Source organism: Stylophora pistillata, chromosome 11 (genome assembly GCF_964205215.1).
Source record: "Stylophora pistillata chromosome 11, jaStyPist1.2, whole genome shotgun sequence".
In the NCBI taxonomy this organism is placed as follows: domain Eukaryota; kingdom Metazoa; phylum Cnidaria; class Anthozoa; order Scleractinia; family Pocilloporidae; genus Stylophora; species Stylophora pistillata.
Genome location: NC_142529.1, coordinates 30,017,264 through 30,044,748, shown reverse-complemented (window position 1 = coordinate 30,044,748; position 27,485 = coordinate 30,017,264). Strand labels below are relative to the sequence as shown.

The 27,485-nt window shown below is 37.8% G+C and overlaps 1 protein-coding gene across 7 annotated transcripts; it reads right to left on the bottom strand.

The window, feature by feature from the left end:
- Nucleotides 1-836: 836 nt before the first annotated feature.
- Nucleotides 837-27,398, bottom strand: LOC111321197 (PP2C-like domain-containing protein CG9801). Of its 7 annotated transcripts, XM_022924012.2 has the most exons (5): nucleotides 27,262-27,398; nucleotides 25,462-25,538; nucleotides 20,873-21,044; nucleotides 2,668-3,706; nucleotides 837-2,061 (listed from the first exon to the last, which is right to left on the bottom strand). In XM_022924012.2, the coding sequence occupies exons 3-5, from the start codon at nucleotides 20,911-20,913 to the stop codon at nucleotides 1,630-1,632; spliced, it is 1,512 nt and encodes a 503-aa protein (XP_022779747.2). In that variant the 5' UTR covers nucleotides 20,914-21,044; nucleotides 25,462-25,538; nucleotides 27,262-27,398; the 3' UTR covers nucleotides 837-1,629. The 7 variants fall into 7 exon arrangements, with proteins under 7 accessions (XP_022779747.2, XP_022779745.1, XP_088594476.1 ...); XM_022924010.2 differs by lacking the exons at nucleotides 20,873-21,044; nucleotides 25,462-25,538; nucleotides 27,262-27,398 and adding an exon at nucleotides 19,794-20,021; XM_088738350.1 differs by lacking the exons at nucleotides 20,873-21,044; nucleotides 25,462-25,538; nucleotides 27,262-27,398 and adding an exon at nucleotides 13,924-14,059.
- Between the last annotated feature and the right edge of the window lie 87 nt (nucleotides 27,399-27,485).

Below are 27,485 nucleotides of genomic sequence, written 5' to 3'. Positions count from 1 at the left end.
TGGCCCCAGATGTTAACATGTAAGCTCAAAATAATAAATACAGCAACCTTCTTAGTTTCCAAATTGGGGGCATGGCAGTGTCATTCACACTTTATTTGGTTGATGATCAAAATGATTTCCTTTATTCCGGTGAAAACTGCAAACGCTGATTGATTACATTGTATTTTAAGTATCAAAGCGATGCATGAATTTTCCTTAACCTAAAACTTCCAAAATATGATTTCTAATCCTCCTGATCAGCGGCCACACACTTCCTGGTAAACAGTTCTGATCAATTGGTATTACACTAAGGTAGCTCCCTTGATCTGATGGATCTATCTATGCTCATCACAATTTTGCAGGGTAATGCCCTGAAATTGTGAGGAGAATTTAAATGTCAAGCAGTTTCTGAAGATTTGTACATTGTGCAGGCGGAAGAACAATAGGACACGTATTCCCCTACTAGGTTCATCCACCTAAACCCAACCCACCCATCCCACCCCGGGGAAGGACATCCATCACACAGTAATCTCGTGCGTGGAAAATTAACGTCTCCTACCCCTCCTGCAGGAGACGGGACCTCCATTTATTTGTCCTTATCCGAGAAGACTAGAATATCTAACCATTTCTTGATGTTATAGAAAGGAAGCATATTCTCCTCAATTATTTTAAGACCTTGAGTGTTGTTCCGGCCGGGGCTCGAACCCCCGACCTCCCGCACAACAGTCGAGCGCTCTATCCATTGGGCTAACTGGGAGGCAGTAAGTGCTAAGGTAATCCAGAGTCATGTTGTAAGTCCCTCATGAAGGTTATCCCAGTGTCCCAATTAAAACAAATAAGATATCAAGTGAACAGTATTTATCAACTAGCACTCCTGCAATTTATTTCTATAATAAGAAATGTTATAATTAGTTACAAAGATAATCTGATTGAGGATTTTCACTTTAATTTTGTGACATGATTTCAAAATGTACTCCCGAGATGCATTAGAACTAAAGAAAAAATAAACATTTACTTCCCTAACATGTCATGTCATGTGATCTAAATTTTGAACTATTGTTTGTTGGTTTTTCTCCATGAACCAACATAAAAATTAGAAAATGCATTTGCAAGAAGACATATTCTAACTTAAGCTACCAGATCTCAGATTTCAAATTTCTTGATAATTTTGGCATATTGAGATTAATAAATGTAGTGATAAAAAAGGAAAAAAAAATAAATTAAAGAAGCATAAATAAAATGACCTAAACATGGAAAAAGTCCATTACCAATTGTAGTGTTACTGTGTAGCAGCCTCTTTGTATTCTTCTAGAACCCCCAATCTTCAACTGTTTAACTAAATTACTCTTACAAATATTCTTAGAGGCTTTTGAGCACTACTATTAAGTAAGAAAAACGAAAGAATGTGCACATGATTCTGAAAAACATGACTGAAGAAAGAACATGTAGATGGAAAAGTCCTGTTGGTTTTCCTTATTCTGAGGTAGTTTAAAAGAAAGTTCACTCCATTATATCTCAAACAAATGGATGTTGCAAAAAAGAGCAAATAAACAACTGCACATGTCACTTTAAACATGGTTTTAACTTCTCAGTAAAATTGGCTTTCAACCCTGATAAAATGTGTGCACTATAGAGTTGTATGGGAATCATCTAACTACCAAACAAGGAGTATAGCTCCTTAAAGGAATCTGTGGCAACCATCTCAATAGAATTGCTATATTCTTCCTCTGACGATCTTCCCTTTCTTGCAAGTCTACGAAAAAAGTTAGTGATGGGTCTGGGTATTCCATTAGTCTGTTGTTCTGGCTCTGGCTGCTTAGGCTCTGTAGAGAAGTAGCCAACTTCAAATGCCACCACAGCTGCATGGTCTAACTTGCCTGGCAGCTCTCGCATATGCCGTGAAATTTCTCTGTCTCTGGCTCGACGATATCTCCTGTCTGTTGTAGTTAAAAGTTGATCATCTTTGTTCATTTGCTCTAGATATTTGCGCTTTGTATCAGTGCACCCTGCAACATGTGAGAGGAGCTTGACACAGACATCAAGTGCCGAGATGTGATCTTCAAGACTTTCTTTCTCAATTACCTAAAAGGAAAAGTGCAAACATATTAATTGAGACATAATTTGTAATAAAAACGTGAAGACGACCAACTTCTCTGAATAGGCCAAGTTCAATATATAAAAATTCTAACATGGCTCCAAGGCTTGGGGAAATAAAATAAAAGAAACTAATTAATCCATCCTCAGCCTCGATGTGATTTCTTTTGTTTTATTCCCCCAGAGCAAAGTTTGATCTTTTAAATATTTAGAATGGCCAATTTAAGTATTAACATAATATGCAGGAGGCTATTTCATAGCACCCTGTCCTTCTGGTATTGTAAATTTAAATTTAAGGTAGCGTGGCAACAGCAAAGTGTCTCTCCTAAAAGCTAAATTATGACATGTTTTCTCTTCTGCAGCCATTGTTTATGCTTGTCAAAATTCAAGCTTTCTCATTATGAAAATGAAGCTTGGTGTATGACGTTGCTTTGAGTTATGGTTGGGGCACTTAATCAGGTTTCCCTGATCCTTCAGTGATGCCCATTTCTTCTGGGTGTAGAGAGACACTGTAAATTAACTTTCTTGCTCCCAAACAAAATACAATAACACAGACTGTTCTCAAAATATGATAAATACAAACACTCAATTTACCTCTGTCATGTCAGCAAGCATCTTTTGGTGTCTTGCTATGGGGACATCGTATGTTTCATGGCGTACAATGTCCTGGTCGCTTTTGCTGCTACTTGTCAAGGATAAATTCTCTTCCTTGTCTCTTGCATTCCTTGTGATTTCATGCAGTATGGAATCGAGACTGTGGGTTCGCACCAGTTCAGGAATTGAACAGTGATTACACTGAGCTACCACAGGGTCAAAGTTGTCAGAAACACCATCGCTGGTGAGAAAGACAATGTCTCCTGCATCAAGAAAGGTAAAGGAGAAAGTTAAATTCCTCAAATCAGGGTTGTAGCCATCCACAGGCCCCAGAGAGCCACCAGGATCCCGCATGTCTCTGTCCTGAGTGTCATAATGGGAGCCAATAGTCACTTCTTGAACCCCCTTGCTTTTTCTGTAAACAAAGGCAAGGCTGTCCCCAACATTGACAACACAAAGTCCCCATCTGTCCGTTTCTTTAAGTTGACAAATGACAGCCACGCAAAGAGTCGTCATTGTTGCATTCTTTTCAATGATGCAATTCTGTGCATTCTCAAATGCTTTAAAAAGCATGGACATAATCTCTTGAGTTGTAGTTGCTGTATACAAATGCTTGCTTAAATGATAGAGGCATCCAGCAACAGCACAACGTGCAGCTAACCTAGAATTCTCTCCCCAGTTTACGCCATCAGCTAGAGCAAGAATGCAACTATTTTCTCCAGCAATCACTGCAAAGACATCAGCCACTGGGTCTCCAGAAAATAAATTGGTGTTTGGATTACAGTCATACAGTGAGGTTCCAATTCCATAAGCACGGGAGTGCCCCTTTATCCATTCCCTGAATGGATCACAATCTTTTACTTTTTGGGTTTTCTTACACTCTGGTTTACTGGTCAGCTCTAGAATAATGTTCTTTGCACCATCTTCTGGGCCTGTTGCAGCAGCATAAACTTTTTTGCTTGGTTGAACAATTTTGTGGCTTTTCAAGTGACAATAATTACTACTCCATTCAACCTCACTTTGTCGGACCATTATTTCTCTAAAATGCAAACAGGAGAAAGATACCAGTAAGTTTGAGTCTTCACTCGCATGAAGTTGCTTTAACCCTTTCAGTCATACATACACTTTGTTAATGTGTCAGGGTATTTACCTAAAGAAGCTAATTGGGGACACTTCTATATATAACATATAAAATAATAATCATGTACAAAAATATATGCTGATATGAATAGGTAGTAAGAATTAAATTCTTTGTTCCCAAGATCTGATTAGTGGTTCTCTTAACTGTCAGCCACACAATTCTCATGACATTACTTCAGAGCATTAGTATTGGATCAACTAATAATCCCCTAACCAATGTTTTTCTTATTCTCCTCACATGCCTGCTTGATACTGTGTTGATATTATAAGGAGAAATTCTGTCTTGGTCACTCATTAGAGTTGACAGGTTAAATATTGGCCAAGTTTTCATGGTTTCAAAGGAGACTTCACACTTTGTTACACCCCGACTACCTAACTTCCTTCCGAATTGTCTGGATGAACGACTAGAACTAATAGGGACATTTTCAAGCCACAAATAATTCTCCACTTTGCAGTTTTATAGCCACAAGAATAGTAAGGTTTGCACATCATATAATTAAAAAAAAACTTATATCAGGGTTAAAATCCCTGGTCCCTGCAGGCTGATGGATTTAACAATGATGTGACAATCCCAAGATAGGATGTCAGACAATTTGTTTTACCCATCTATGCCTCTCAGTGTGGAGAGGCACTGTGAGGCTGAAGAATGCCATGCAATGACCCCCATAGAGTTCATAACAAGGAACTTTTAGTCTAAAGTCCACTGGAAAATGAAAAAACAAAAGTAAAAAATGACAATAAAGGATAACGAATAGAAACAGACTGCAACTAATATAATGAACTTGAAAAATTTAAGCACAATATGAATGTTGGGCTTTCTTAAAAAGTTCCCTATCTATCTGGGTAGGAAAGCAACATTGTTCTGAAAGTCTTTATGCTTCATCCTCTTAATTAATTAATGTTCTTTCATTCCTGAGAACCAAAAGCTTGCTTCTGTTCCTAATTTAACAAAGAATTCTAAGGCAAGTCCCTGAGAAACTAAAAAGCTTTTTGATGATTCCTCTTTCAAGAAGAGAGCAAATCAAACAAATTGAGTTAAGGAAAAGGTAAGTCTTCAGTTGAACCTTAAATATGCAAAAGGTCACTTTTTGACTTGATTGCCTTCGTAAACAAAGACGAACAACCCTACCCGAGGTCCTTCCCACTTCTTTCAACTTTGTCAAAGTCGGTCAAATCACAATATCAAGTAAACACCTTCTCGTGAATCTCTCCACATCTGCAGGTAAGTGCTAATTTGAAAGTTGTATTTTTTCAGCACACCAACTAAAAAAACAACCCCTAATGGATTTAACTTATATAACTGCTCGTTCACGTGTTCCTGCATGTTTGAGTTTGCGACGTATATAATGCAATAGTAACAAAATACACATCGATCGCGCCCTTTCGAAATGTTTGCTCCAAAAGAAAAAATTAGCTTGCCTGAGTTGTTGGAACTAACGCAGACTATAAATACCTTTCCAGTGAAAAGGTCATTGAGAAACCGAAAGTGCAGAAATAAGATGACCTTTTGAAATTATTGTAAGTTGTTATATAAGTTCACAATGAGATATCGCCGACTGGGGCCCAACAATCAAATCTCCCTAAACCCGACCGTTGCTTCAAAATGAGAATTTCATCGAAGTTTCTAACCGAAATTGTTTATCAAACTTCTCAACTTATTCTAATCACTAAGAAAAAAGTGTTTGAAAGAACAAAGGCACAGTAAAAATTTTTATGCCCGTGAGCTGCCTCAGACATGGCTCTTTTTCGCCGTTTTTTTTTTCGAAAAAGTTGCAACATACCACTGTCTTTCTCAATCTGCTTCTGCAATAGCTTATCAGATTCCTTCAGGGAACTCGTTAATTAGAACAGATCAGCAACACAGCTCGAAAACAGATTGCACAACTTTACGAACAGAGCCCACAGCTGAAAATGATACGTAGCTCAGTGTGAAGTGTTAATTAGTTCACATCAGACAGGTTTCGTTGTCAACACAATTGGAACAAAAAAGGTCATTGACCTGGAAATAGCAAATAAGGAATCAGCGAAGCGTGTGTAAGAATTCAAAACTGAATTACCTTATTTTGCCATTTCATTGCATTATAGAGTCTAACAATTCGCTTACCGTAAAAACTTGTTTGGGAATCTTGTAAACTAGCGAATTTTATATTTCATTTGATCGCGATGGCGTGAAAGATAGCAAACGATACGTTTGAGTGTCTGCCGTTATGTTAAACTGTTATGATACAATGTTTTGGAGAATCAGCCGTCTGTTCTCAATTTACATGAGCCTTGATGCGTATTTTTCAATACCATATTTCCCAAATGTGCTTCAGCAATCCACAACTACTGAGACAGAGAGATGCTTTGCATAGAGTTTGTAATGAGCTTAATCAAATACTGCCTCTTAAATTACAATTCTCGCTACAAGGAGGTGCAGCTCGAGGAAACTGGAAGCTGATAAAAGACTGCTCGATCTTTCGCCGATTTGTACTCAAGAAAATTTGTCGCTCATTACTCCTACCTCATCTTTTCATTCAATATCCTCAAAAAATCCACACTCCCGTCGACAGAAACGGTATCCTCTTCGTCTGAATTGTAGTCGCTCACAATTCCACTATCCGAATTTTCGTGAGAGAGCATCTCTCTAATGGTACTCGACCCCAAAAGGCTGCCATCGACATCGACCATTTTTTCTTCAAAATCGTCTAGGGTATAGAACGAGATGTTAGCTCGATTTGAGCGCCGTTACTAGATAGAAATTCTGCGCCCCATCGTGTCTGATCTCGAAACTAAATCCATCGCTTACACTTGTGGCTGGGGGCGTACTTAGATCACGTGTTGCCTCGATGACGTAGTTCTGAATACGTGCCGAACGTCACAACCTCTTACGCGAGTTTGTTACTACAACCTATATTTCGTAATTTGTTAACCCGAGACATGACAACGCGTTTTAAAGCTTTTTGATATCATTTATGGAAATTTCTGCAAGAAGCAGATGATGAATTTTAGGAATATCGGTCTCACCAATTCACATGTACTTTAAACTTGAGCATTCAATTTCAGAGGAACTTACGAACTTTTCAGTCATCAAGTTCGCTGGAACTCGTGACTGTTTCAATTGAGTCAAATCTTTTCCAGTTGGCCTCGAGATTTTTTTTGTATGATGACTGCACAGAATTTAAGTTTTCTTACTAGTTTTTTTTATTTATTTAATTTTATTTTGCATTTTTGCACATACCTAACCCAGTTTACACAATTGTCCAAAAGATTTCGAAAAGAATACCTCGGGAAACCAACGGGAAAAATTATTATTAGATAACTATTAGTAACTATCCCCAAAGGATAGTTTCCCGTCCACACAAAAGAGTAAAGATTTACCCATACCACTGAACGTACTTATAACTCGGTATGTCTAAACTCTGCTTGACATACAGACTCTCAAACATATTCCACTTTCTTTGCGCGTACCGTAGTGATTCGATTTAGAACCCTTGTTCCATCACGTGTTTACTGGTTGTGAGCTAGTCTCTTTCTCAGCCATCTATTAGGATGTCACGCAGCAGGCAAAACCATTGTATGACATCCTAAAAATATTCTGGCAATTCTGGCAATTCTGGCAAGGGTGCTCACCTGGTATTTGTCTCTTTCTCCGAGCAAATCTTAGCACAATTTGTGCCCATGTTCAATGATGAACCGGATCAGTTGTTGCTACTATTCCATTCGCGAAATTCAAACTCTAACCTCCAATAAAACCAGCAAGTTAAGAACTATCAATGTAAACATCACGCGCTCGTCACAATTCGTCCATCGGATAGTGTCACAGCAGATGCCATGTTAACCTTTCCCTTTGAACTGCTATACTTTTGCCTATAAATAGGTCATAAGAATTGGCAGATAGATCAAATTTTAATCATGATGCTGATAACATTGTATGTTCTCGTCATCTTTCTATTGGATAATGTGCCAAAATTGCATGGATATTTTATATGTTAATCTCTTTTAAACTGAAAGCAATGGTTAAACTCAGTTACATGGAACTAGGATGGTTACGAATAGTCACAAAATCAGCGTAATTAATGTTCAAAGTCATTCACACCTTTGCGTATGCGAATTTTATTGTACATCAGGTTAAAAATGGCCAATTCACCTGTATTATTATTAATCCAAAGTAGTATCTTAAAAACCTGCTTTAACGATAAGAAAATGACAAATCGAAGACAACCATTCAATCATGTTTGTCACGCATAAATTCACTCTATTTGTTTACTTTTGTTGTGTATGTGTGTGAGTGTGTGTGTGTTACTTTTCTTTTTTTGTTTTGTATCTTAAAGGTTCGTTCAGTTTGAAAACCAAGTTACCTACACTGGAAGTTGATGTAAAGGTGCAACTCTACGATAAGCTCTGAAAGATACAACTAAATAAAAACGATAAGCTAGTTTTTGGAACTTTTAAGTATTCCTGCGTGATAATTCGTGACGGTGCTTGGAATTTTCCATGTTTTTCATTCAACTTATAAATCCTGTTTATTTCAGTATCATGGTCACGCGATATTCACAACACCCACGCGATTGTCACAGGATCTATAATTTAGTTGTGAACTTTAACTATAAAACCTAAAGTACTTTACACTCCGTCAATCAACGATCACAACAGGCTGAGCTACAAACAAACAACCAAATAAGACATTTAACGTCATCCATAACTATAAAAGGAAGTTTTGTAATCAACATGTGACTACGCTTAAGTGCTTTTCTCCTTTCAAAGTTGTTTGGGATCAATGTTAGTATCGCGAAGCAGTTGCGCACTCACTTCTTCCCCAACCCGACTTTAACCCTAACTTTTATCAGTTGATTGTTAATGGGTTAGGGAAGGGAGTGCGCAGTTGCTTAGACTGACTGGTATTGATCCGTTGTTTACGTGAATAACCGTGACGAGTAATGCTAATTGCTAATAGAGAGTATTTAAAACAGTTGATAATCCACGACACATATGTATTTTTCAAAGCGGAAGCAGATTAAAACGGGAATTAAACGGATAAGTTAACAAAAATTATCTGCATGTCTGCGACAGTATCCAATCACCTTTAACACATAACGATGTTTGAACGATAGTAAAATCCAAGAAATGCGAGCAGTCTTCCTTGAAAACACTGGTAATGAATTTTTTTCGCGCAAAACTCCACCTGCCCGAGTCTTAATTTTAAAGTGTGTACGCATTGCAGACCTATGGCTGATCCCACGAATTCACGAAAATAAGCTATGTGGGAAAAAGAGGTCGAAAAAAGAGAGCTCGGAATTTTGAATCATTTAAGGAAGGTAATAAAAACTAGTTTCCCAAGCTTTTCTATGGCAGAAAGTTAACTTTTTCATCATGTTACAAAAGAGTCATACATGCAGGATCACGGGACTAATCTTATCGTACACACCAAATATGCTTGTGCTGTACCTTTTGGATATGATCTCCCTGAGTTTCGTTCAGCGGAGAGAGCAAATAGAGTTCGTTAATTCACGAAAAATCAAGTTTCTTCGTTGATCGCGTGAATTTTGGCGTAGGTCAGATCATCCTCGGAGACCCAGGGGCAGTGAGTCGATTTCAAGTTAAGGGCAGAATCGCCTCACTGCCCCTGGGTCTCCGAGGATGAGGTCAGATGGAATCGGACTTTGAAACAGCGTGACAAATGAAGCCTCATTGGGGTGGGGTGAGAGAGTATGAGAGTGAGGGCTCGGGGTATCCCGTATCCGGATTTCTCTTTAATTTATTTTTATCCTTGATTGTATGGCCGCGTATACTTATAACAAAGATGAATAAAAAACGCAGTAATAATTGAATTAGGATATGTTTTTATCTCTGTTATATCATTCGAACTTGTAAGATTGAGTGGAACACGTGATGCGTCCTCGTTTGTTCAAGTGATTAGTGAATGGTTTGTACATGACCACTGCCATGATAAATTCACGTGCGGCTTATGAAAATGACCTCCCTTCGTTTTGATTAAAATTCTATATTTACGCTCATTTCACCAGAATAAACTCGAGACCAAAACTACCTCCCGAGCCACCAAAGTAAGCGAAAAAACCCTAAAAACTTCTTTAAAGGGACAGGTTGTTTTATCCTTTTACTAGCTAGCCACTAAAAATTACTTGCCAAGACAAATTAGGCGCGGCGAAAAAGGATGTAAAAACTTGTATCCGATTGCTCCCATAACGGATACACTTTTGCGACGTTCACTTATATGGTAAAATATGTATGAAAAACGTGCATAGCTGGAGCTCCGGATTCAAACAGTGCGTAGGCTGGATAGATTAAGAACTCGTAGTGTTAAGACTTCTCTCAGCTGGACAAAGACACTAAGCGTGTCGGGAAGCAAATACCCTTTCTTCCTTCTATGTTTCCTCATGTTCATGCTCGTATCCATTCGCGAAGCGTCTGAGACTAGGAGGCTGCCGAAGCTTGAATGAAGCTTGTTGGGCGGAGGGGGGAGAGTTGGGGGTGGAAAGCTACTGTGAAAGGAAGCCACGACACACTGAGTCGTGGCAACCACTTTTTTTTAATGTTTAAATATTGCTCAATTCCCTTCCGTTGATTGACATCACGTTCGTTTTTTCGGTGACTCACTTGTTTCACTTAACACTTAAAAAATGTCGCTTAACATTTGGCGTGGGCGTCTCTTTAAATGGCATAAAAGCTTGCATTTCTTTTCTGAATCATGTGGGAAATTAAACTCGATCAGGCGTCACATTTCCATTGAGCTTTTCATCAAAGCAAATTCATTTTAATTGCATATCTACTTTATGAATACCCCACACCACCGCCTGATTCGCTCAGGTTGTAGAGCGCCGGACTGCCGTGCGGTGTTGTGGTTTCGACTTGTTTCCTAAATTTCAGAAAATTGAAAAACTGCTCCCTGCAGTCTGGCCAAATTCCCCCGCTTAGGGTTATAAATCGCATCTGAGCATAGTAGCATGGATAACGCACTATAATAAAAATACTTCATCATATAAATATGAATAACCTCATGTGACTGACCTCAATACCCTAACGCAGACATTAATCTCATTATCATATATTATAGCTCCGTAAACAAACCCGGATTCCGTCCAAAAACGTGAGTGAGAAAAATTTTTTCTCATTGACACGGGAATCGAGAGTGGTAGCGACCGCACAAGTTCCAACTCGAACTCCTCTCTTCCCTTATGGTTTATCGCTTTGTTTTCGACTTAAACCTTTCATAGAAATGTTTGGATGAACAAATTTAGGTCGATGGAAGAATAATTTTTTGAAACAAAATATTGTTACTTTCACTCCATGGCAAGTTCTACCGCCAGCCATACTTCTACGAATATCATTACTACACTATGTTCGCCCACAAATATTTTTCTCTCCAGATAATAAAAAAAGCGAATAAATTGACCAATACTGATACGGCAAATTTGTAAGCTTCGTCCTCCTAATTTCAAGATCGTCCGAGACAAATTCAGGCCCAATTTTACGATTAAGATTGAGGCTTCCGTTCGCTGACTGCATTCCAAAATAGAGCGTAATTCAAGCTACGTGCTACTCATTTCTTCTCGAATTAACTAGAGTCGACTTTAGTGATATTCGAAGCCAAATTTATGGCGAGTCTTCGCCACCTTATGGCCTACCATTCCTTCTCGGACGGTAAAAGTCCACTCGTGCGTAGTAACTGATCTCTAAGCGCGGCTAAAGAGCTTTCTCGACCGCTCAAAGTTCGCCAGTTTTTCGATTACATACTTCCGCATGACTTCAAATGAGATACGATGCATATAAATACAGAATAGTCTCTTCACATTAAGTTTCATGATTTCACGTCATTAATAGTACTCTCTAGCTTCCCGCATTTAGTCTAGCAAAAGTTTAACAGTATTCTTGAGGTTATGGGGTGACTCAAATGAGGACTTCGTGTACACAATTCTTATGTTATCGAAAAGTAGCTCAGTTCGAGTTGGTTTGTTAGTTCGTTGGCATACAAGTTGTTTGATCGCATTAAGAACTAACTAGGTTTGGCATTTCACATTTCTGATCCGGCATCACTGTCCCAAAATGTTTACGTCCCTAAATTTTGTGCTTTGCTTTATGTATATTTTATCTAATGATTCGTATTGCTATACGCTGAAATCGTTCATGTCTGATGCATACACAAGTTAAATTGCCCCGCTCCAATTCATATTGTTTTCTTACTTGTACGCAGGTAGCAATAAAAGCTTTTCTTTCGTTTCACTGTAGCGAGGTTAGACACCGAGTGCCAGCCGCGACCTAAGTCCTACCTCAAGGTTGTTGGCAGGCTGTCCTACCTCTACGCAAATTTCTCCGTTGCCTTTTCCGTTTCACCCAAACTGACACACTTTCCATCGGTTACACTGTAGCAAGTACAAGACCGAGGTCTATATTTAGCACAGAAACCACCAATCAATGCTGAAGTGTCCTTCCTTAATTACGGACCCACCCCCTGAGGAGTAAGTCCGCCCCTCCACTACCCTCCCCCTCATTTCCTAGGGATCCATGGAAAACGTGTTTTCATCTTCATTAGAATTTTTTATGAAGCTTCAGCGACATCGTTACAGCACACGAGGAAGAACAATTTTTTTAGGCTAAGCTAGTGTTGCCTATTTCCTTCTAGAATCTGTCGCAATCCTCTCTTCATGTGGGCTACATACTTTTCCACTAGCAAAGCGACAGGCTGCACAATAGGCGTATTGCAAGCGTTACTGGGCGAGCGTGGAGAAAAGAGAGGTGAGCACCGGGAGTCAGATCGAGTCAGGAGCAGGCGTTAAGGCGCGTAAGAACAAACATCACGGGTTTTTTTTGTTTTGTTTTGTTTTGTTTTCTTTGTTTTCTTTTTTTTTGCGCGTTCTTCCTCTCGTCCGTAGCTCGCCAGGAAAATTCAGAAAGGGGAACAAAAACATAAACACACAAATGATCCTTTTATGTTAACTTCCTCGTCAATAGAAATTGCTGTTACGGTATGAAAAGCAAAGCCAATTCCCTCTCCGAGACCAAGTCTAGACGCGTCTTTGTTTAGACTCCACATCATTTATGCATTATTTCCGAAACTGAAAGCGCATCAATCCCCAGACGCGCATTCTGAGAGAATGAAACTTTACCTTGGCAAAGCACAACGTTTGCGTATCTATCTTAACTTCCTGTTCGCGTTGCTTGCATCGCGCTGTGCTGTGTGAGTTTCCTTAAACATCCCATAAAATCTCATGACAATTTTTCATTCCTTCCGTCGAAAAGTTTCTTGAATCATTGATCGTATATTGTTGACAGCAAAAAGGTCACAGTACCAATCGAACGTTACTTATCGTAGAGTTCAAATTCCCTGATGTTATAGAAACAACCATCCTAAAATCTATCCAGACAACAAATCACTTTCCATATATCGAGTAGATAGATAGATAGATAATAATCTTTAGACAGGGTGCGTTCTCACAGAAGTGGTTTTCAGAACGGCCCAGTAACTACCCACCCAACCCACCCCAGGGAGGACATCCATCACGCAGTAATCTAGTGCGTGGGAAATTAACGTCTCCTACCCCAACTCTGCAGGAGACGGGACCTCCATTTATTCGGCCGGTTCAGTTTCTTTCTGCGAAGATTTGACTGAATCCCAAAATAATAAACTTGTTTTGTCTTTAAAACACAATGGAAGTTGTTTTTTCTAATTTCAAACGTTCGAGGTGGCATTCTCAAAAGAATCACATAGTTCCTGCTTATTCGATCGCTGCGATCTACACAGCCTTGGCGAATTGGTATCTAGAGTGTAATCGGTTAGGAATCGGTACTGAATATCACTTCTACTTACACTTTTCAGACGATATCAAAGAAGAAGGTAAAGAGAATCTAAAAACTCATCAACTACGATTGTTACCAAATTCCTTGACGGATAAGATATAAAAAAAAGGAAATTATGGTAGTCGTCTGTAATTAATTTTGAACTAATTCGTCTTTATATCTTGGTAGTCTACTTGTTGTTTTTTACGGCAAAGAATATCAGAGTGATCTTACAGTTTAGATTTCATCCACACTTAATTTTTAACTTAATGTGCTGAATTTGCAAGACTCAGTTGTGTCTTGCTAAAAATAAAAGACGTCTGTCTTTCGTTTGATACTAACCGTGTTAGAAGTAGTTCTGTTCATCTGTAGTTTGTAGGCATGTGCAACTGTTTGCTGGCGTGAGCGGAGAGCCTTTTGCGTCTTCAACGATTTACATTAAACTATGAAAATTAACTACGTACGTGATGGTAAAGTGAGGCTAATTAAACAAAATAATAAAAAGAAAACAACTGGCTTTTGTTGACTGTCCAAGCCGTACACGTGCTGAAACTTCACGCACACTGAGTTTCCGTTTCCGGTTAATGGAATTTACGTGACCCATAGTCAGCAGACGCGTGAGTTTTACCCCTTTAAACTCCCATGAGCGACCGAGACAGAATTTGTCCTTACAATTTCTATACAATATCAAGCAGAAAAGTAAAGGGGATTATCAGCTGACCCAATACCAAATTCTCTAAACTTACATCATAAGAGTTGTATGACATACAATAAGGAGAATTATTTTAGAGTGGAATCTAGTGTTACCACAGGTCGGCCAATTTGTTCCACTAGATCCTGCGAAATTTATAGGGCTCCAACACTGCATTCGTATTTGGTTATCTTCGTCCGAGATTGTTTTATGGAAAATTCCTCTGATAGCGCGTGCTTTTAGTAATAGATGGATTACTGCCGATAACAAGTCCAAAATAGCTTGAGTATCAGCACTTCCGACGGTAGGTAGTGGGGCTGAACGACCTTGAAAAGCCTGATACTTAGGTTAAGTCAGAGGAGATTAATTTCGTGACTAAATGATTGCTTGTATAGCGTGACATGTTTTGTGTTGAATGGGTTCATTCCATGAGGAGCCAACCAAAGAGTTGTCACGAAATGGTTTTCGAGGTTCCAGAAACGAAATGGTTTCCAATGTACTTTCACGAATCAGGACATTTTTATTCTATGTGGTTGCGTGCGAATGAAACTAAGAACAAAATAGATTTCGTTAATTGTCAAAAGACGAAATGTTTTTTCAAAAAAAAAAAAAAAAAAAAAACTCTGATTACACTGTAAAAATCGGCACGAATCTTTTCTCCAAAAAGATTTTACCGTGAGTCTAGCATTTGATAGTCTCCCTCGCAGCCGTTTTTAGTCTCGTCACGCAACGCTTCTCCCCACAAACGGCTGCTCACATTCGAACAACATTCCTTTCCGCTACTTCAACCAATCACTATTTGGGTTACATATGTTGAGAACTGTTCGCGCCAAAGTAGTCTAACCAATCATATTGTTTGTTTCATCTTCGAGTTCAAAGCTTTGAAAATGGCGTCCTTTGAAGAAGCGTTTGATGTTGTTAGTAATTTCGAATTCCTAGTTTAAATGCGCAGCAAAAAACTGGAATTAGGAAAATAGTTGAGTAAAGAAAGGATGTATTTGTCAATCTTCGTACTGGTTTCGGGAAATCTCTCCTGTATGAAGCACGACCACTCGTGTTTGATCTTACCTCACAAGAGCCTGGTCATATCGTCGTCGTTTTCTCACCATTGGGGAAAGCCTTATGAACGACCAAGTGTCCCATTTGAGGGAGCTAGGGCTAAAAGCAGGTAACACAAGTTCACTTGAGGGTGGTAAACGCACTCGTGTCGAAAGCGGCGAATATTCCTTAGTTTACGGATCCCCTGAAGCGTGGTTAAAGAACGAACGCTGGAGATTTATGCTGACGAACTATTCCATGCCAAAAAACTCGTGCCATTGCCGTCGATGAAGCGCATGTTGTAAGGCAGTGATAAGTGTTTCAATAAAAACGAGTCTGCAGCAAAATGTTATTTTACATGTATGTTTTAAATTAAGCAGTATAAAGGAAAGGACAATAAGAATGTAAATATTGTAAATAGAAAATGTAAATAGTTTAGTCAGTATTAGTATTACACTGTGGTCTTATTTTGGTTATCGTTATTTTATTCTGTCTGTGTTATATTACACATGATCACCTGTAAAAATATTGTGTCTAAATACAAGACATTATCATCGCAGTATACACTTCTGAGTGCTTCAGATTACCAATAAAATTGATATTGGGTGCCATGGTGTAGCCTATTTGATTGTCACTACTACATAGATAAAAGCTAAACTTTTTAAAATTTTATACCCCTAGACCCTAAAAGGAAGTAAATGTCCCATCAACCTATTAAAACTATGCTTAAAACTAATGTCATTTAGGGAACTTAGTCTGACAGGACCTGTCCCGACACAAATAAAACCTAAAAGTTCTAAGATGGTAGACCCCTAGACCCTAAAATGGAGATAAATGTCCCATCAACCTATTAAAAACCTATGCTTGAAGCTAACGTCATTTGAAGAACTCAGTCCAATAGGACCTTAAAAGTCCTGGCAATGTTAAAGGAGCTAGAGACTACAGCTTTCTGCATGTTCCTTAGCACTGAATGACATTAGTATTATTATTATTAAATTATTAAAATTAATATAGTTTTCATTATTATATTATTATTATAAGAAATTTCATTATAGATTAATGCTGTCTATTTTCCTTTTGATGTGTTGGGGAACATCACAAGATAAATGGAAGCCTTCTGTGAGTCTTACTTCAACCTTCTAAACATGAAAATTGCAGTAGAAATTAAGGAAAGTGAAAATATATCAAATGTTGCTTATATTGTGCAGTATATGGATAAGGACATGGAACTGGAATTCTATTTTGACTGGCTTACTGATGAACTGAAACAGAGTCAGGAAGAAACAGAAAGAACTATTATTTATTGCCAGACTATAAGATAATGTGGTTTACTTTATGCTACCATTAATGTTTTACTTTAATGTGTATTGGAAATGATTCAAACATGTGCTTGTTGAAATGTTGCATTCCTGCACCCCTGAAGCCAATAAGGATAACATTTTGGAGTCCTTTTACAGAGTGATGGAAGTCACTGTGGGGGAGGGGGTTGGGGAGAACAGTACAGCTTCTTTGGCCCTCCTAAATTGTGGTAAGAAAATGAGTGATCTAATAAATTCATCATATTTTTAAATCAGATTACTAGTCAATTTCATTGTCTGATTAGTGACATAAATTGTGTGCTATTCATACTCTATCATAGGAATTGAAAGTTTTGTCATGTCAAGTCACAGAGGATGGAACATCTGTTTGAGATTAGTTACATTTCACTTGTGAAGAAATTACTGTATACATGTACATGTAATAGAGAAAAGTAATTTATGATAATGGTCTGAAGTTTGATTAAGAATGCTATGAAAGATTCCATGGGTTATATTGATCAATTGATTCTTTGAAAATTGAATCTCTCATTGGTGCTGCTGCCAGTATCAAATTGTATTCTTCTTGCATATTGAGCAAAAATTTTAGACTGCTATTAGTCATTATTCAGTGAGATTGCAAATCTTTCAGACTTTTGAATAGATCAGATTCGTATGAAGACATTTATATCAGCTTCATTTATATCATTAGTTGCAGCACCTGGGTACTTCTTGGGTTAAAATCTGGGCTAACAGACTTTTTCAGGGTCCTGTTATGACATTTTTTGGCTGTAACAGTTTGTCATCATTGGCACATACTTTTCACTAGGCTCTCATATATTGTACATTTGTGTTGTTCCAGACTATTCATAGACTACTTAACACTGCAGTGGCATACTGAATAGACAGTGTGAATTCTCAAAAGCTATGGACTACAGAATTCAATTTCCCATGAGGCAACAAAAAAAATTGTTTTGTTTACTGTTTATCTAGCTCTGATACCCCTGAGCATGTTTTTCTTGTGTTTGTTTATCCAGTGATAATTTTGAGGAATCTAAATCAATACACCATTAGAACGAATAGGAAATCTTGCCGGAGTATAACGTCCCTCTTGGCTGATCGTGGTAGAAATATTAGAATTGGCTGTAGCATTAGAGACACAAGTCGGATTGATCGGATCGAATTGAAAACATTTCGAGGACTTCCCACGGCACGAAGCTTGGATTTCTCCACCGTCGCTCTCAACGCTCAATAAGCGCTTCTTTCTGGGAAGTTCTCGATTCTTGAAGATTTCCTTCAATTCATCTTTGAACTCTTCAAGATGAACAGAGGTCTTTTTGAACTTGATCAATCGTCGGTAGCAAGCTTTACAAACTGACAACTCACTGGTCGCTGAATAGCAGCTCACATTCACATCCAGACAGGAACTAATATTCGCCGGAAAATCAAAAGAACTTTTTCCAAAAACATAAATTTTTTCTTTTGTCTCAACTGAGGTGGAAGAAATAAAACAACGATCATTTTGCAAAACCTTCTTCAGGGTTTACTCCAGCAAGAAACTACGATGAAATGCAGAAATTGAAAACGCGGGAATAACGATAGTGATTACAATCTCTTGTGCTCTGATTGGTCACATAATAAACAAAGTCAGCGATCTCATTGGTGCAAAGACAACAAAGGGAAAGGAATGTTGTTCGAATGTGAGCAGCCGTTTGTGGGGAGAAGCGTTGCGTGACGAGACTAAAAACGGCTGCGAAGGAGACTAAGCATTTGAGGGCAAGCCGGGGAAAAAGGAAAACTGGACAATGTCCCAAAACAAATTTTTTTTGTCTGTTAGTGAAAAAAAAATTAATTTATCCGATCAGAAGATTTTCGAGTATTACAAGAGTAGTGTGCACCGTACAAATATTGCTCTAGCAAATAAGGGTTCTTTTAACGGAAGTCTTAGAACTGAGCCATTAGGAAAGCCAAGAAAGGACTTCAGACTTCCCGTATGAGCCATAGAGGAAGACAAATAACTTCAATGTTTTCGTGTCTGTTTACACTTGAACCGAAGTTACCCAATCAGAAGATATGAGTGAGTTTCGCTTAGGTTTGGGACGTGACTAAAAAATGAAGCAAATCTATTTCCTTACGACTACAAAGTGATATGTTCCTAAAATTAATTGCTGATTGTAATAATTTGATTAGAATATGAGGTTCAACCAAAAACTGGTAGTTACGTAAGAAAGGGACTTCCCCCTTAAAAAACTTGAAAAGGATTAGTCTAATGCATAGTCACGTAGGACTAAAATACTTTTATAGCTACAGTAAGCATTTTATCGTGGTATTTAAAGAAATTCTTTAGCGAACTTCAATGTGAATCGTGTTCTCCTTTTTTTTAAAAAGATTTCACCAATTGTGAATAAAAAAAATCTACAAAGGAGGCATTTCAGTTTCAATAAGTTAATTACCCTACTTTTCATCATCGAAAAACGTAAACATTGGCAAGAAATTAACTTACGGTTTTCATGTAGGGAATAATACACAACATTGCTCGTGCTCTACAACAGTTCCATTCCTGCTGACCTGATCACTTTTCCTTTTACGACTAATTTTTTTTTTTTTTTTTTTTTTCCTGATCTGACGGTCTAAAATCAGACTAACTTGGTAAGTTGAAGGATTTCGCTTTCTTCCAGTTTCGATCTCAGTTAGTACAGATCTTGGACCTTTACATCCCCCTTGACGGTTTCACTCGCGCGCAAAAATAATGAAAACAAGGCATGTATTTGTAGCAGTTGGAGAATTTCTTTATCTGATCGTCTTACAAAATCTAAGCTCCAACCAAAGATTTATTTATATTGGATCTGTCTTTACTTCAGCTCGAAATTCAACCAAATCTACATATACTAGCTCGTGAAAATTCATGAAACAATTCATCCTAAAATAAAATTTCACCTTGTATTTCGAAGTGTTTACGATGCGTTGTATCAGGGACTGCGATTACACCGTAACATGTCTCTTCTAACTACAGTGTGCTTGTGGTTCTCAGTGGCAGAAAATGAACATTTTATTTCGAGGATTTCCACAGGAGAATCGCAAAAACCCCATAATACTCCATAACTACCATAGGTCTTACTTGATCCATTTCATACGAGTACTATAGGTGGATGTATGAGCAAATTGTTTGAGTGCACTCGTAAACTCACCTGAGTCCTGGCGAATTTCGAATGAAAAGTCTCCTCAAGGAAAAAGATTGTTGTAGCACAGGTGCGAACGTTTTTGAAATCTTCGGAGGATCGGAAATTTCTTGCATTGCGGGTGAACTCATTTTCTTCCTTTTAAGCGCCAGATCACAATTGAGCGAGTATGGCAATCGGTAATATGGACTAGAAACAAATGGATGCGTTGTAATCCGAAGATTTATTGAAATTTGATCCCTAAGTTAAAGACTTCGTAATCACGTGCGCGAAAGTCAGACACGTACGTAGGAAAATTAAATTGTCATGCGATGTGAAGTGACAGTTTGGGGATAGATTCTGTTTGAATAAAATTTCAGAGTAGAAAATAATATGGATGATTATCATGTAGTTTGCGATATACTGGGAAAATTTAAAGATGGCGTAGCTTCGATCTGTGGCATCGATAGATTGTCAGAAAGCTGTTATTCGTTCGCGATCTCACTGTGTCAAAATTTCTCGATTCGCCATGATTTTTTTTTTTAATTTTTTGTTTGGTTCTGTTGTCGCTGTTACATTTTTTCTCAGTTTCTTGAAAACGCCAAAAAAGATAACGGCGTTATTGCAGCAATTTTGATGAATGCACAAACATTTTTCAAGCAATTCCAATGTCATGCACTAAATAAGGATGTGACCTGCGAGAACCTCACGCAATCGCGTGAGACTAACCATAACAATCGTCTATATCAGGAGAAATTAAAGATTTTTGGGGCACGTCACGTTATGTAAATGATACTGAAAACTTAAGTTGTAGACAACTATAAAGTACGTTGAAAAAATTATTGCGCCAGGCTGAAACCTTTTCTCACATAAACACTACGATTCGTTAACCCAAACCGAGACGACTAAAACTGTTGCCTTCGGTCCACCATTGTGTCCGATATGTACCTTGCTAGGAGCCCATTGAGCCCCCAGTGACCTTGCCCAGCTGTTACGAAAGAGACTGGTCACAACTCAACTTCGTAGAGCTGTCTAGCAAAGGGGAAGGTTGTTGTCAGTGCCCGTGACCAAATAAACAAGGCCGGTAGTTTTATAGAATGAAACCTTACCCAAGAAATTTCCTCACTTTCTCCTGTAAGTGATTCAACATGGACTTTCCTGATGGCTTGACTCCTCTTTGGTATTTCCTTTTCAACAACGCAGTGTAGTTTTCAGTCACCTGTTATCTCTTATTGATGCCGTTAATCCAAAACGGGTTGACACAGAAATTAAATGAAACGTCTGAAAAAAATATAAATATGCTAAGCTGCATGGACGGTCTTCTTTGTTCATAGGTGACACGTGCACGCGGCGATGAGATAATTAGATCCCTAAAAATTAATGCTGACAGAACCTCCTTGACGTCCATTGAAACTTTTAAGTTAACCAGATTTTGCTATATTTATAACATATTTATAACATATTTATAATTATTTATAATTTGGGTTTTCATGAACTGAGTGGATATTGTAAACTGGCTTCCGTAAAGAGTTTCAAAGCTGACGTTTCGAGCGTTAACTAGGCCTTTATAGATTATGCTAGTAAAAGTAGCACATTATGCTAGTAGCATTGGTTTTTTTTTGGCGAAATTAAGCTAAAAAGTTATGCTCTTTTTTTCCAAATTATGTCCCCTTTTTCTAAAATTATGCTCTTTGAAAAAATTGCAAATGAGTCCAAAAAATACATTTTTTAATTAGAGGCCAATGCCATTTTGTAATTTGTAGCCTTGCCTGATGAGAAGTACTGGGACCAACATGGCCTACAATGTGACTTCCGGTTCCGGTGCACCCCAGACCCGGGCTAGGGCTCAGACCGTTTCAGACGCCACTCAGTGATTCACAGTGAACTACAAATACTACTACTTAAAATAACACTTAAAAAATCGAATAACGTCACCAATTGCAAGTGCTTGGGAGTAGAGATGAACAATAATCAAATTGTAGCATCAAAAATGATCCGATAATTATCAAAATATGCGAATTATGCCAGCATTGCTACTTGGCAGAAAATATGCCAAAAATTATGCCAGCATAATCTATAAGGGCCTAGCGTTAACCCTTCGCTCTGACGTTCATAATTTTCTTAACACTCTGCTGGAGGCTGGAGACAGCAGGTTTCTAAAGACCATAAGAAAAACAGATAGAGCTTATTAATATAATCGCATGCCTAACCCGGCTCAAAAAATTACGGATCGAAACGTAATAACACAATGCAAATTTACAACAGATCCTAAAATAAAGTTGACATTGAATGATCACTGGTGGCCAAAAAGTTGCGTAAGGTATTTTCACTTTCCATCTCATATCTCACCTGACAGACTTCCCTCGAGTTTTCTTTTCTTTTTTTTTTCTTATACATAGGAGTATATTTTTCACAGGAATTTTGCCCTTGCAAAGAAGTAAGAGAATTTTTTTGACACAAAAGTACGGTGGCCCATAGGGGACATGACACATTTTTTTTTATCGCGCGATAAATGATAGATTATCGCGCGATAAATGGAGATTATCGCGCGATAAATGGAAATTATCGCGCGATAAATGGTAATTATCGCGCGATAAATGGAAATTATCGCGCGATAATTTTTATTATTATCGCGCGATAATATTTATCATCGCGCGATAATTTATCATTTATCACGTGATAAATGGAAACTTGTCAGGTCACGTAATCGGCTGTCATGCATGTTGTTTCCGTGGACGACAATGACTGCCACAGTTGAGGAGCTATGTTTTGAGGTCGATAGTTCGTTTTATTCATGTAAAAAGATCATTTAGCAGTACGTTGCAATACTACGACACATAGCTCTTTGAATCAGTATAGTAAACCTTGATTTTGCGAAGTCCGAGCCCGTGGAAATTTTGTATTATTTATTTATATTTTGTGATAACTTTTTGATGATTGCATGACTTACACTGTCACGGTTGTGTTACACTAAAACCTTGAAATAAACTTTCATCAGTTTTCTCATCTTTCAGTCTATACTATACGCCCTCTAAATTTCATTGTCATTGCTCAAATATTCTATCAATTGTTATATCAATCAATTCTCTGCATTCCTCCAAACAAAAAACACATTATGATCGTGACTGTACGCCAGCAGGATCCAATTCTTTAATTATGACTCGTACCGTCTCCTTCTGGACAACAAGACTGTAGTCAATTCTTGATCGCTGGTGCATTTGGCGATAACCAATACTGTTCCTGCATGGACAAATGCAACGGATTACCGGAAAGAAGTTGACCTAGATAACACTGATGTGATTGATGGTGAATGCTGCAACTGAACAAGCCCCACAAATTGTTTGGAGGAATGCAGAGAACTGATTGATATAATTATGTAAGAGCAACAGTTGCAAGTGCCTTCAACTGCTCTAGAAGCCCGTAACCTTTTCGTGGATCTCGTTTATCTCATCGACAACAGTTGGTTCAGTTCTTGTATGATGTTTTTTTTTGAAGGGGAATGAATTACACCCGAAAACCTAGCCTCATGTGTCCCTGATACCACCCTCTCTTTGTGTGCGAGGCCTTTCTGGCAAAAGAGGACCGACAGTTCTGGTGACATATGTGTCAAAGTTACTGTGTTTATATTTCTGTGCGAAATAGAGGATTCTTTAAAAGCCTATGGGCATTGTGTAACTACTCGTGTGCACGAAGTAGTTTGACCTTATTCGGCCCGAGCTTTTTTTTAATCTTTTCAGACCGCGAAGTGAAGCGAATTCCGCCCCTTTCACCTCCGTAACTTTCAGAATATTTGAGCAATGACAATGAAATTTAGAGGGCATATAGTATAGACTGGAAGATGAGCAAACTGATGAAAGTTTATTTCAAGGTTTTAGTGTAACACAACCGTGACAGGGTAAGTCATGCAATCATGAAAAAGTTATCACAAAATATAAATAAATAATACAAAATTTCCACGGGCTCGGACTTCGCAAAATCAAGGTTTACTATACTGATTCAAAGAGCTATGTGTCGTAGTATTGCAATGTACTGCTAAATGATCTTTTTACATGAATAAAACGAACTATCGACCTCAAAACATAGCTCCTCAACTGTGGCAGTCATTGTCGTCCACGGAAACAACATGCATGACAGCCGATTACGTGACCTGACAAGTTTCCATTTATCACGTGATAAATGATAAATTATCGCGCGATAATAAATATTATCGCGCAATAATAATAAATATTATCGCGCGATAATAATAAATATTATCGCGCGATAATATTAAATATTATCGCGCGATAACAATAAATATTATCGCGCGATAATAATAAATATTATTAAAAACTAGATCATTGGATAATGCAATTCAAGACTTTTTATTGGCTCAGCCATTATGGTATATGAGCCAATATACCATAATCTAATTTCTGTACATTGTTAAATCCGGTTTCTTTTCACAAAATAAGGTCGAGAAGATTCTTGGGGGCGTTTTTTTTAATAAAACAATTATTCCACTCTCGCTTGTTGGATATGAGATGACTATAGCCAACTCGGCGCTACGCGCCTCGTTGGCTATCTATCATCTCATATCCAACGCGCGCTCGTGGAATAATTGTTAATTATCGCGCGATAATAATAAAAATTATCGCGCGATAATAATAAAAATTATCGCGCGATAATTTCCATTTATCGCGCGATAATTTCTATTTATCGCGCGATAATCTCCATTTATCGCGCGATAATCTCCATTTATCGCGCGATAATCTTCATTTATCGCGCGATAATTTTTCATTTATCGCGCGATAATTTCCATTTATCGCGCGATAATTTCTATTCATCGCGCGATAATTTCTATTTATCGCGCGATAATCTCCATTTATCGCGCGATAATCTCCATTTATCGCGCGATAATCTTCATTTATCGCGCGATAATTTTTCATTTATCGCGCGATAATTTCCATATATCGCGCGATAATTTCCATTTATCGCGCGATAATTTCCATTTATCGCGCGATAATCTATCATTTATCGCGCGATAAAAAAAATGTGTCATGTTCCCTATGGGCCACCGTACATAAGGTTTTAAGTCCTACTTTCGTAACTAAGTACCGATATGTTTGAAGTCTTGGCATGATAGACTTCAATGGATTTTGATAACATAATTTATGATAAACATACAGCTTTTAAATTGTCTTTCTGTATCCAACGAGGAAGTTAAAAACTTCCTTGTTGAATACATTTCGAATCGCCTCAATTTTGTGCCATCCTTCCTTTATACATAGACCATCATGATGGTCCATCATGTCTCATATGAGAAATCAAATCAGAAAAAAATTGTCGAAAATATACTTTTAGTTCGTCAGGAAAGCCCGTAGACGAATGGCTTTGCTGAAAACACGGGTTCTGATAAATTTTTGTTTCAACTCGCTAGCTATACATCTCGCAGTGTTGATTTTCCATTCAAATTTAGCTTTTATCGCAAAATCTCGATTTCCACTTTTCATAGCAAGGAATTTAAGAAATGCTTCTTTCATCTTCCTCCAAAATCTCTTATTCGTGTTGGATATCCAGACTCACAGAGAGACCACTAACAAAGCAACATTCATCGTTTGAGCACATTTAAATACGTTATGCAAAATGTCACATATATAACTTACGTCCAATTATGAGATTTAATTTAGAATTAACGATGCAAAAACAAGAAAATACCTACTTGATTTTATACCTCTTCGATAATGCTGCCACTTTGTGAATAGATAGTTGAGTATTTATATCTCCTTTATATAAACACTGATGGAAAATCAGAAAAACAAAAGGAAGAAATGACTTACATCTTAAAATAGAACATGATTTAAGATAAATTCTGTATTTGCTGATTGGTTTCACTTGACGTGACGTCTTTCTATGGACAGAAATACATTGTCTCATGCGGATTTCTGTTGATTGGTGTCAGAATGATTCATTCACGAAAACTTGCCTAAAACATCGAACTAAATCTTTATTTATCAATGCGGTTATTGACCAGACTGTACTTGGTTTTACACTTCATGTGATATGCTAATTCATGCGAAATATCGTATTTTCCAAACTTTTACCTCGTTCCCTTGGGAACAAGGTTGTTCCAGCTTGGCTCCATCTTATAATTGAAGAGCGGGTTGAACTTTTGAGAGAGTAGAATAGTTTTGAAAAAAATAATATGCCATCAAAATTCCTTAAGGTGTTTCTCAACGTCTCCTCAAAATAAAACGCAGTTACAGCCTCCTGTTTTGAATTTGTTTCTTCATGAAGTATGCTATCTAAACTGAAAGTCTGTAAAGACTGAAACAGCATTGCTGCGTCGGGGGGAGATATTTCAAGATGCACGTAATTTGGTATTTCTCCTGTATTTTCACCTCACAATTAAGCGGTCACCTTTGAGTAAGTCCCAACGGTCTGCTTGAATTATCTTCTGCCTTTATTGAGCAGTCACTTAAAGCGGAGCCCTGACTCAAACAAAACTAAAAATAATCTTTCAAGTAAAATTTTAATCCCTTTTCTCTTCCGAAATCAATATCAGATGTATTTTTGAGCGAGGTTTTGTACATTAAATGATCAATTATGCGTAAAAATGGTGTTTTTTATTGTCTTTTCAAACACCCTTTTCTGAAGAACGTGTAGTAATTTTAAACATTTCATTCCTTAGGGGTGACCGCTTAATACACGTTTGACTGCATGTTTACAGGATCGAAAGAGCCGAAAACGCCTAGGAACTGGATCGAGGGCTGAGTTTATTGTTTACAATTTCCGCTTGAAGTTCCCATGTGGAGAGGTTTTCTTCCAATTGTTTACAGTTAACAGTACGTTCTTTAGAACACAACCGAAGCCCAGGAAACCCTTTAAACTTCCAACGATGATAAAATGTACTGACTAAATTTACTCTCATACTAATGACTATCAAGTTGTTTATTATGTTCGTCCCGTTGGTAGGAAATAAAACAGAGGCCTATATCGAAAGAGCATTTACTGCCTTATTTATTCTTCAAAACAACTGTTCAATCCACTATGATTTTATCGTGGAATCTAGAACGCGCGTAAATCGTGGAAAACAATATAATTCAGTTGCATGTGAGCTATGCAAAAACTGATTATTTTTTTGGTTGATGTGAAAATTATCCCCAGTTTTTTTTTTTTGCGATGAAGTGGGAGAACGTGCTCAAAAAATATTTTGGCATGTTGTCCGACTGTGAATATTGCGGTTTTATCAAATCAAATGACTAAAAAATAGGGATCTACACGAAATTATGTGACTTGCATTTGAAAGTCCTTTTCTTGAAATTTTACTTATTAGAACTGGCCAAAGTTTTTTTAAATTAAAACTATTGAGATACAAATGTGTTCAGGAGCTACTGTAACTTAAAGATGAATTGACAATTAGGAGTTGTTAGCATAACAAAGTCCGATCTAAAGGCCGAAGAGAACATATTGCATGCAAAAATGTGCTGAAAGTAGAAACTGAAATTTTCTTTCAACTTACGTTCCTTATCTTAACAGACGGCTTCTATCAAACACAATGCCTTTTCCTCTCGACAGATTGTAGTTACGATGAATCGTTCATCGTTTTGTAGGGAACGGAACTCTTGGGCACGTACTCCAGATAAATGAATTTTTCATATTTGTTGGATCATCATACATGTGTAATATGAGATGACTCACACTTCGCGGATGACGTCACCGGATAGCAGCTCGATCAGGCAATAT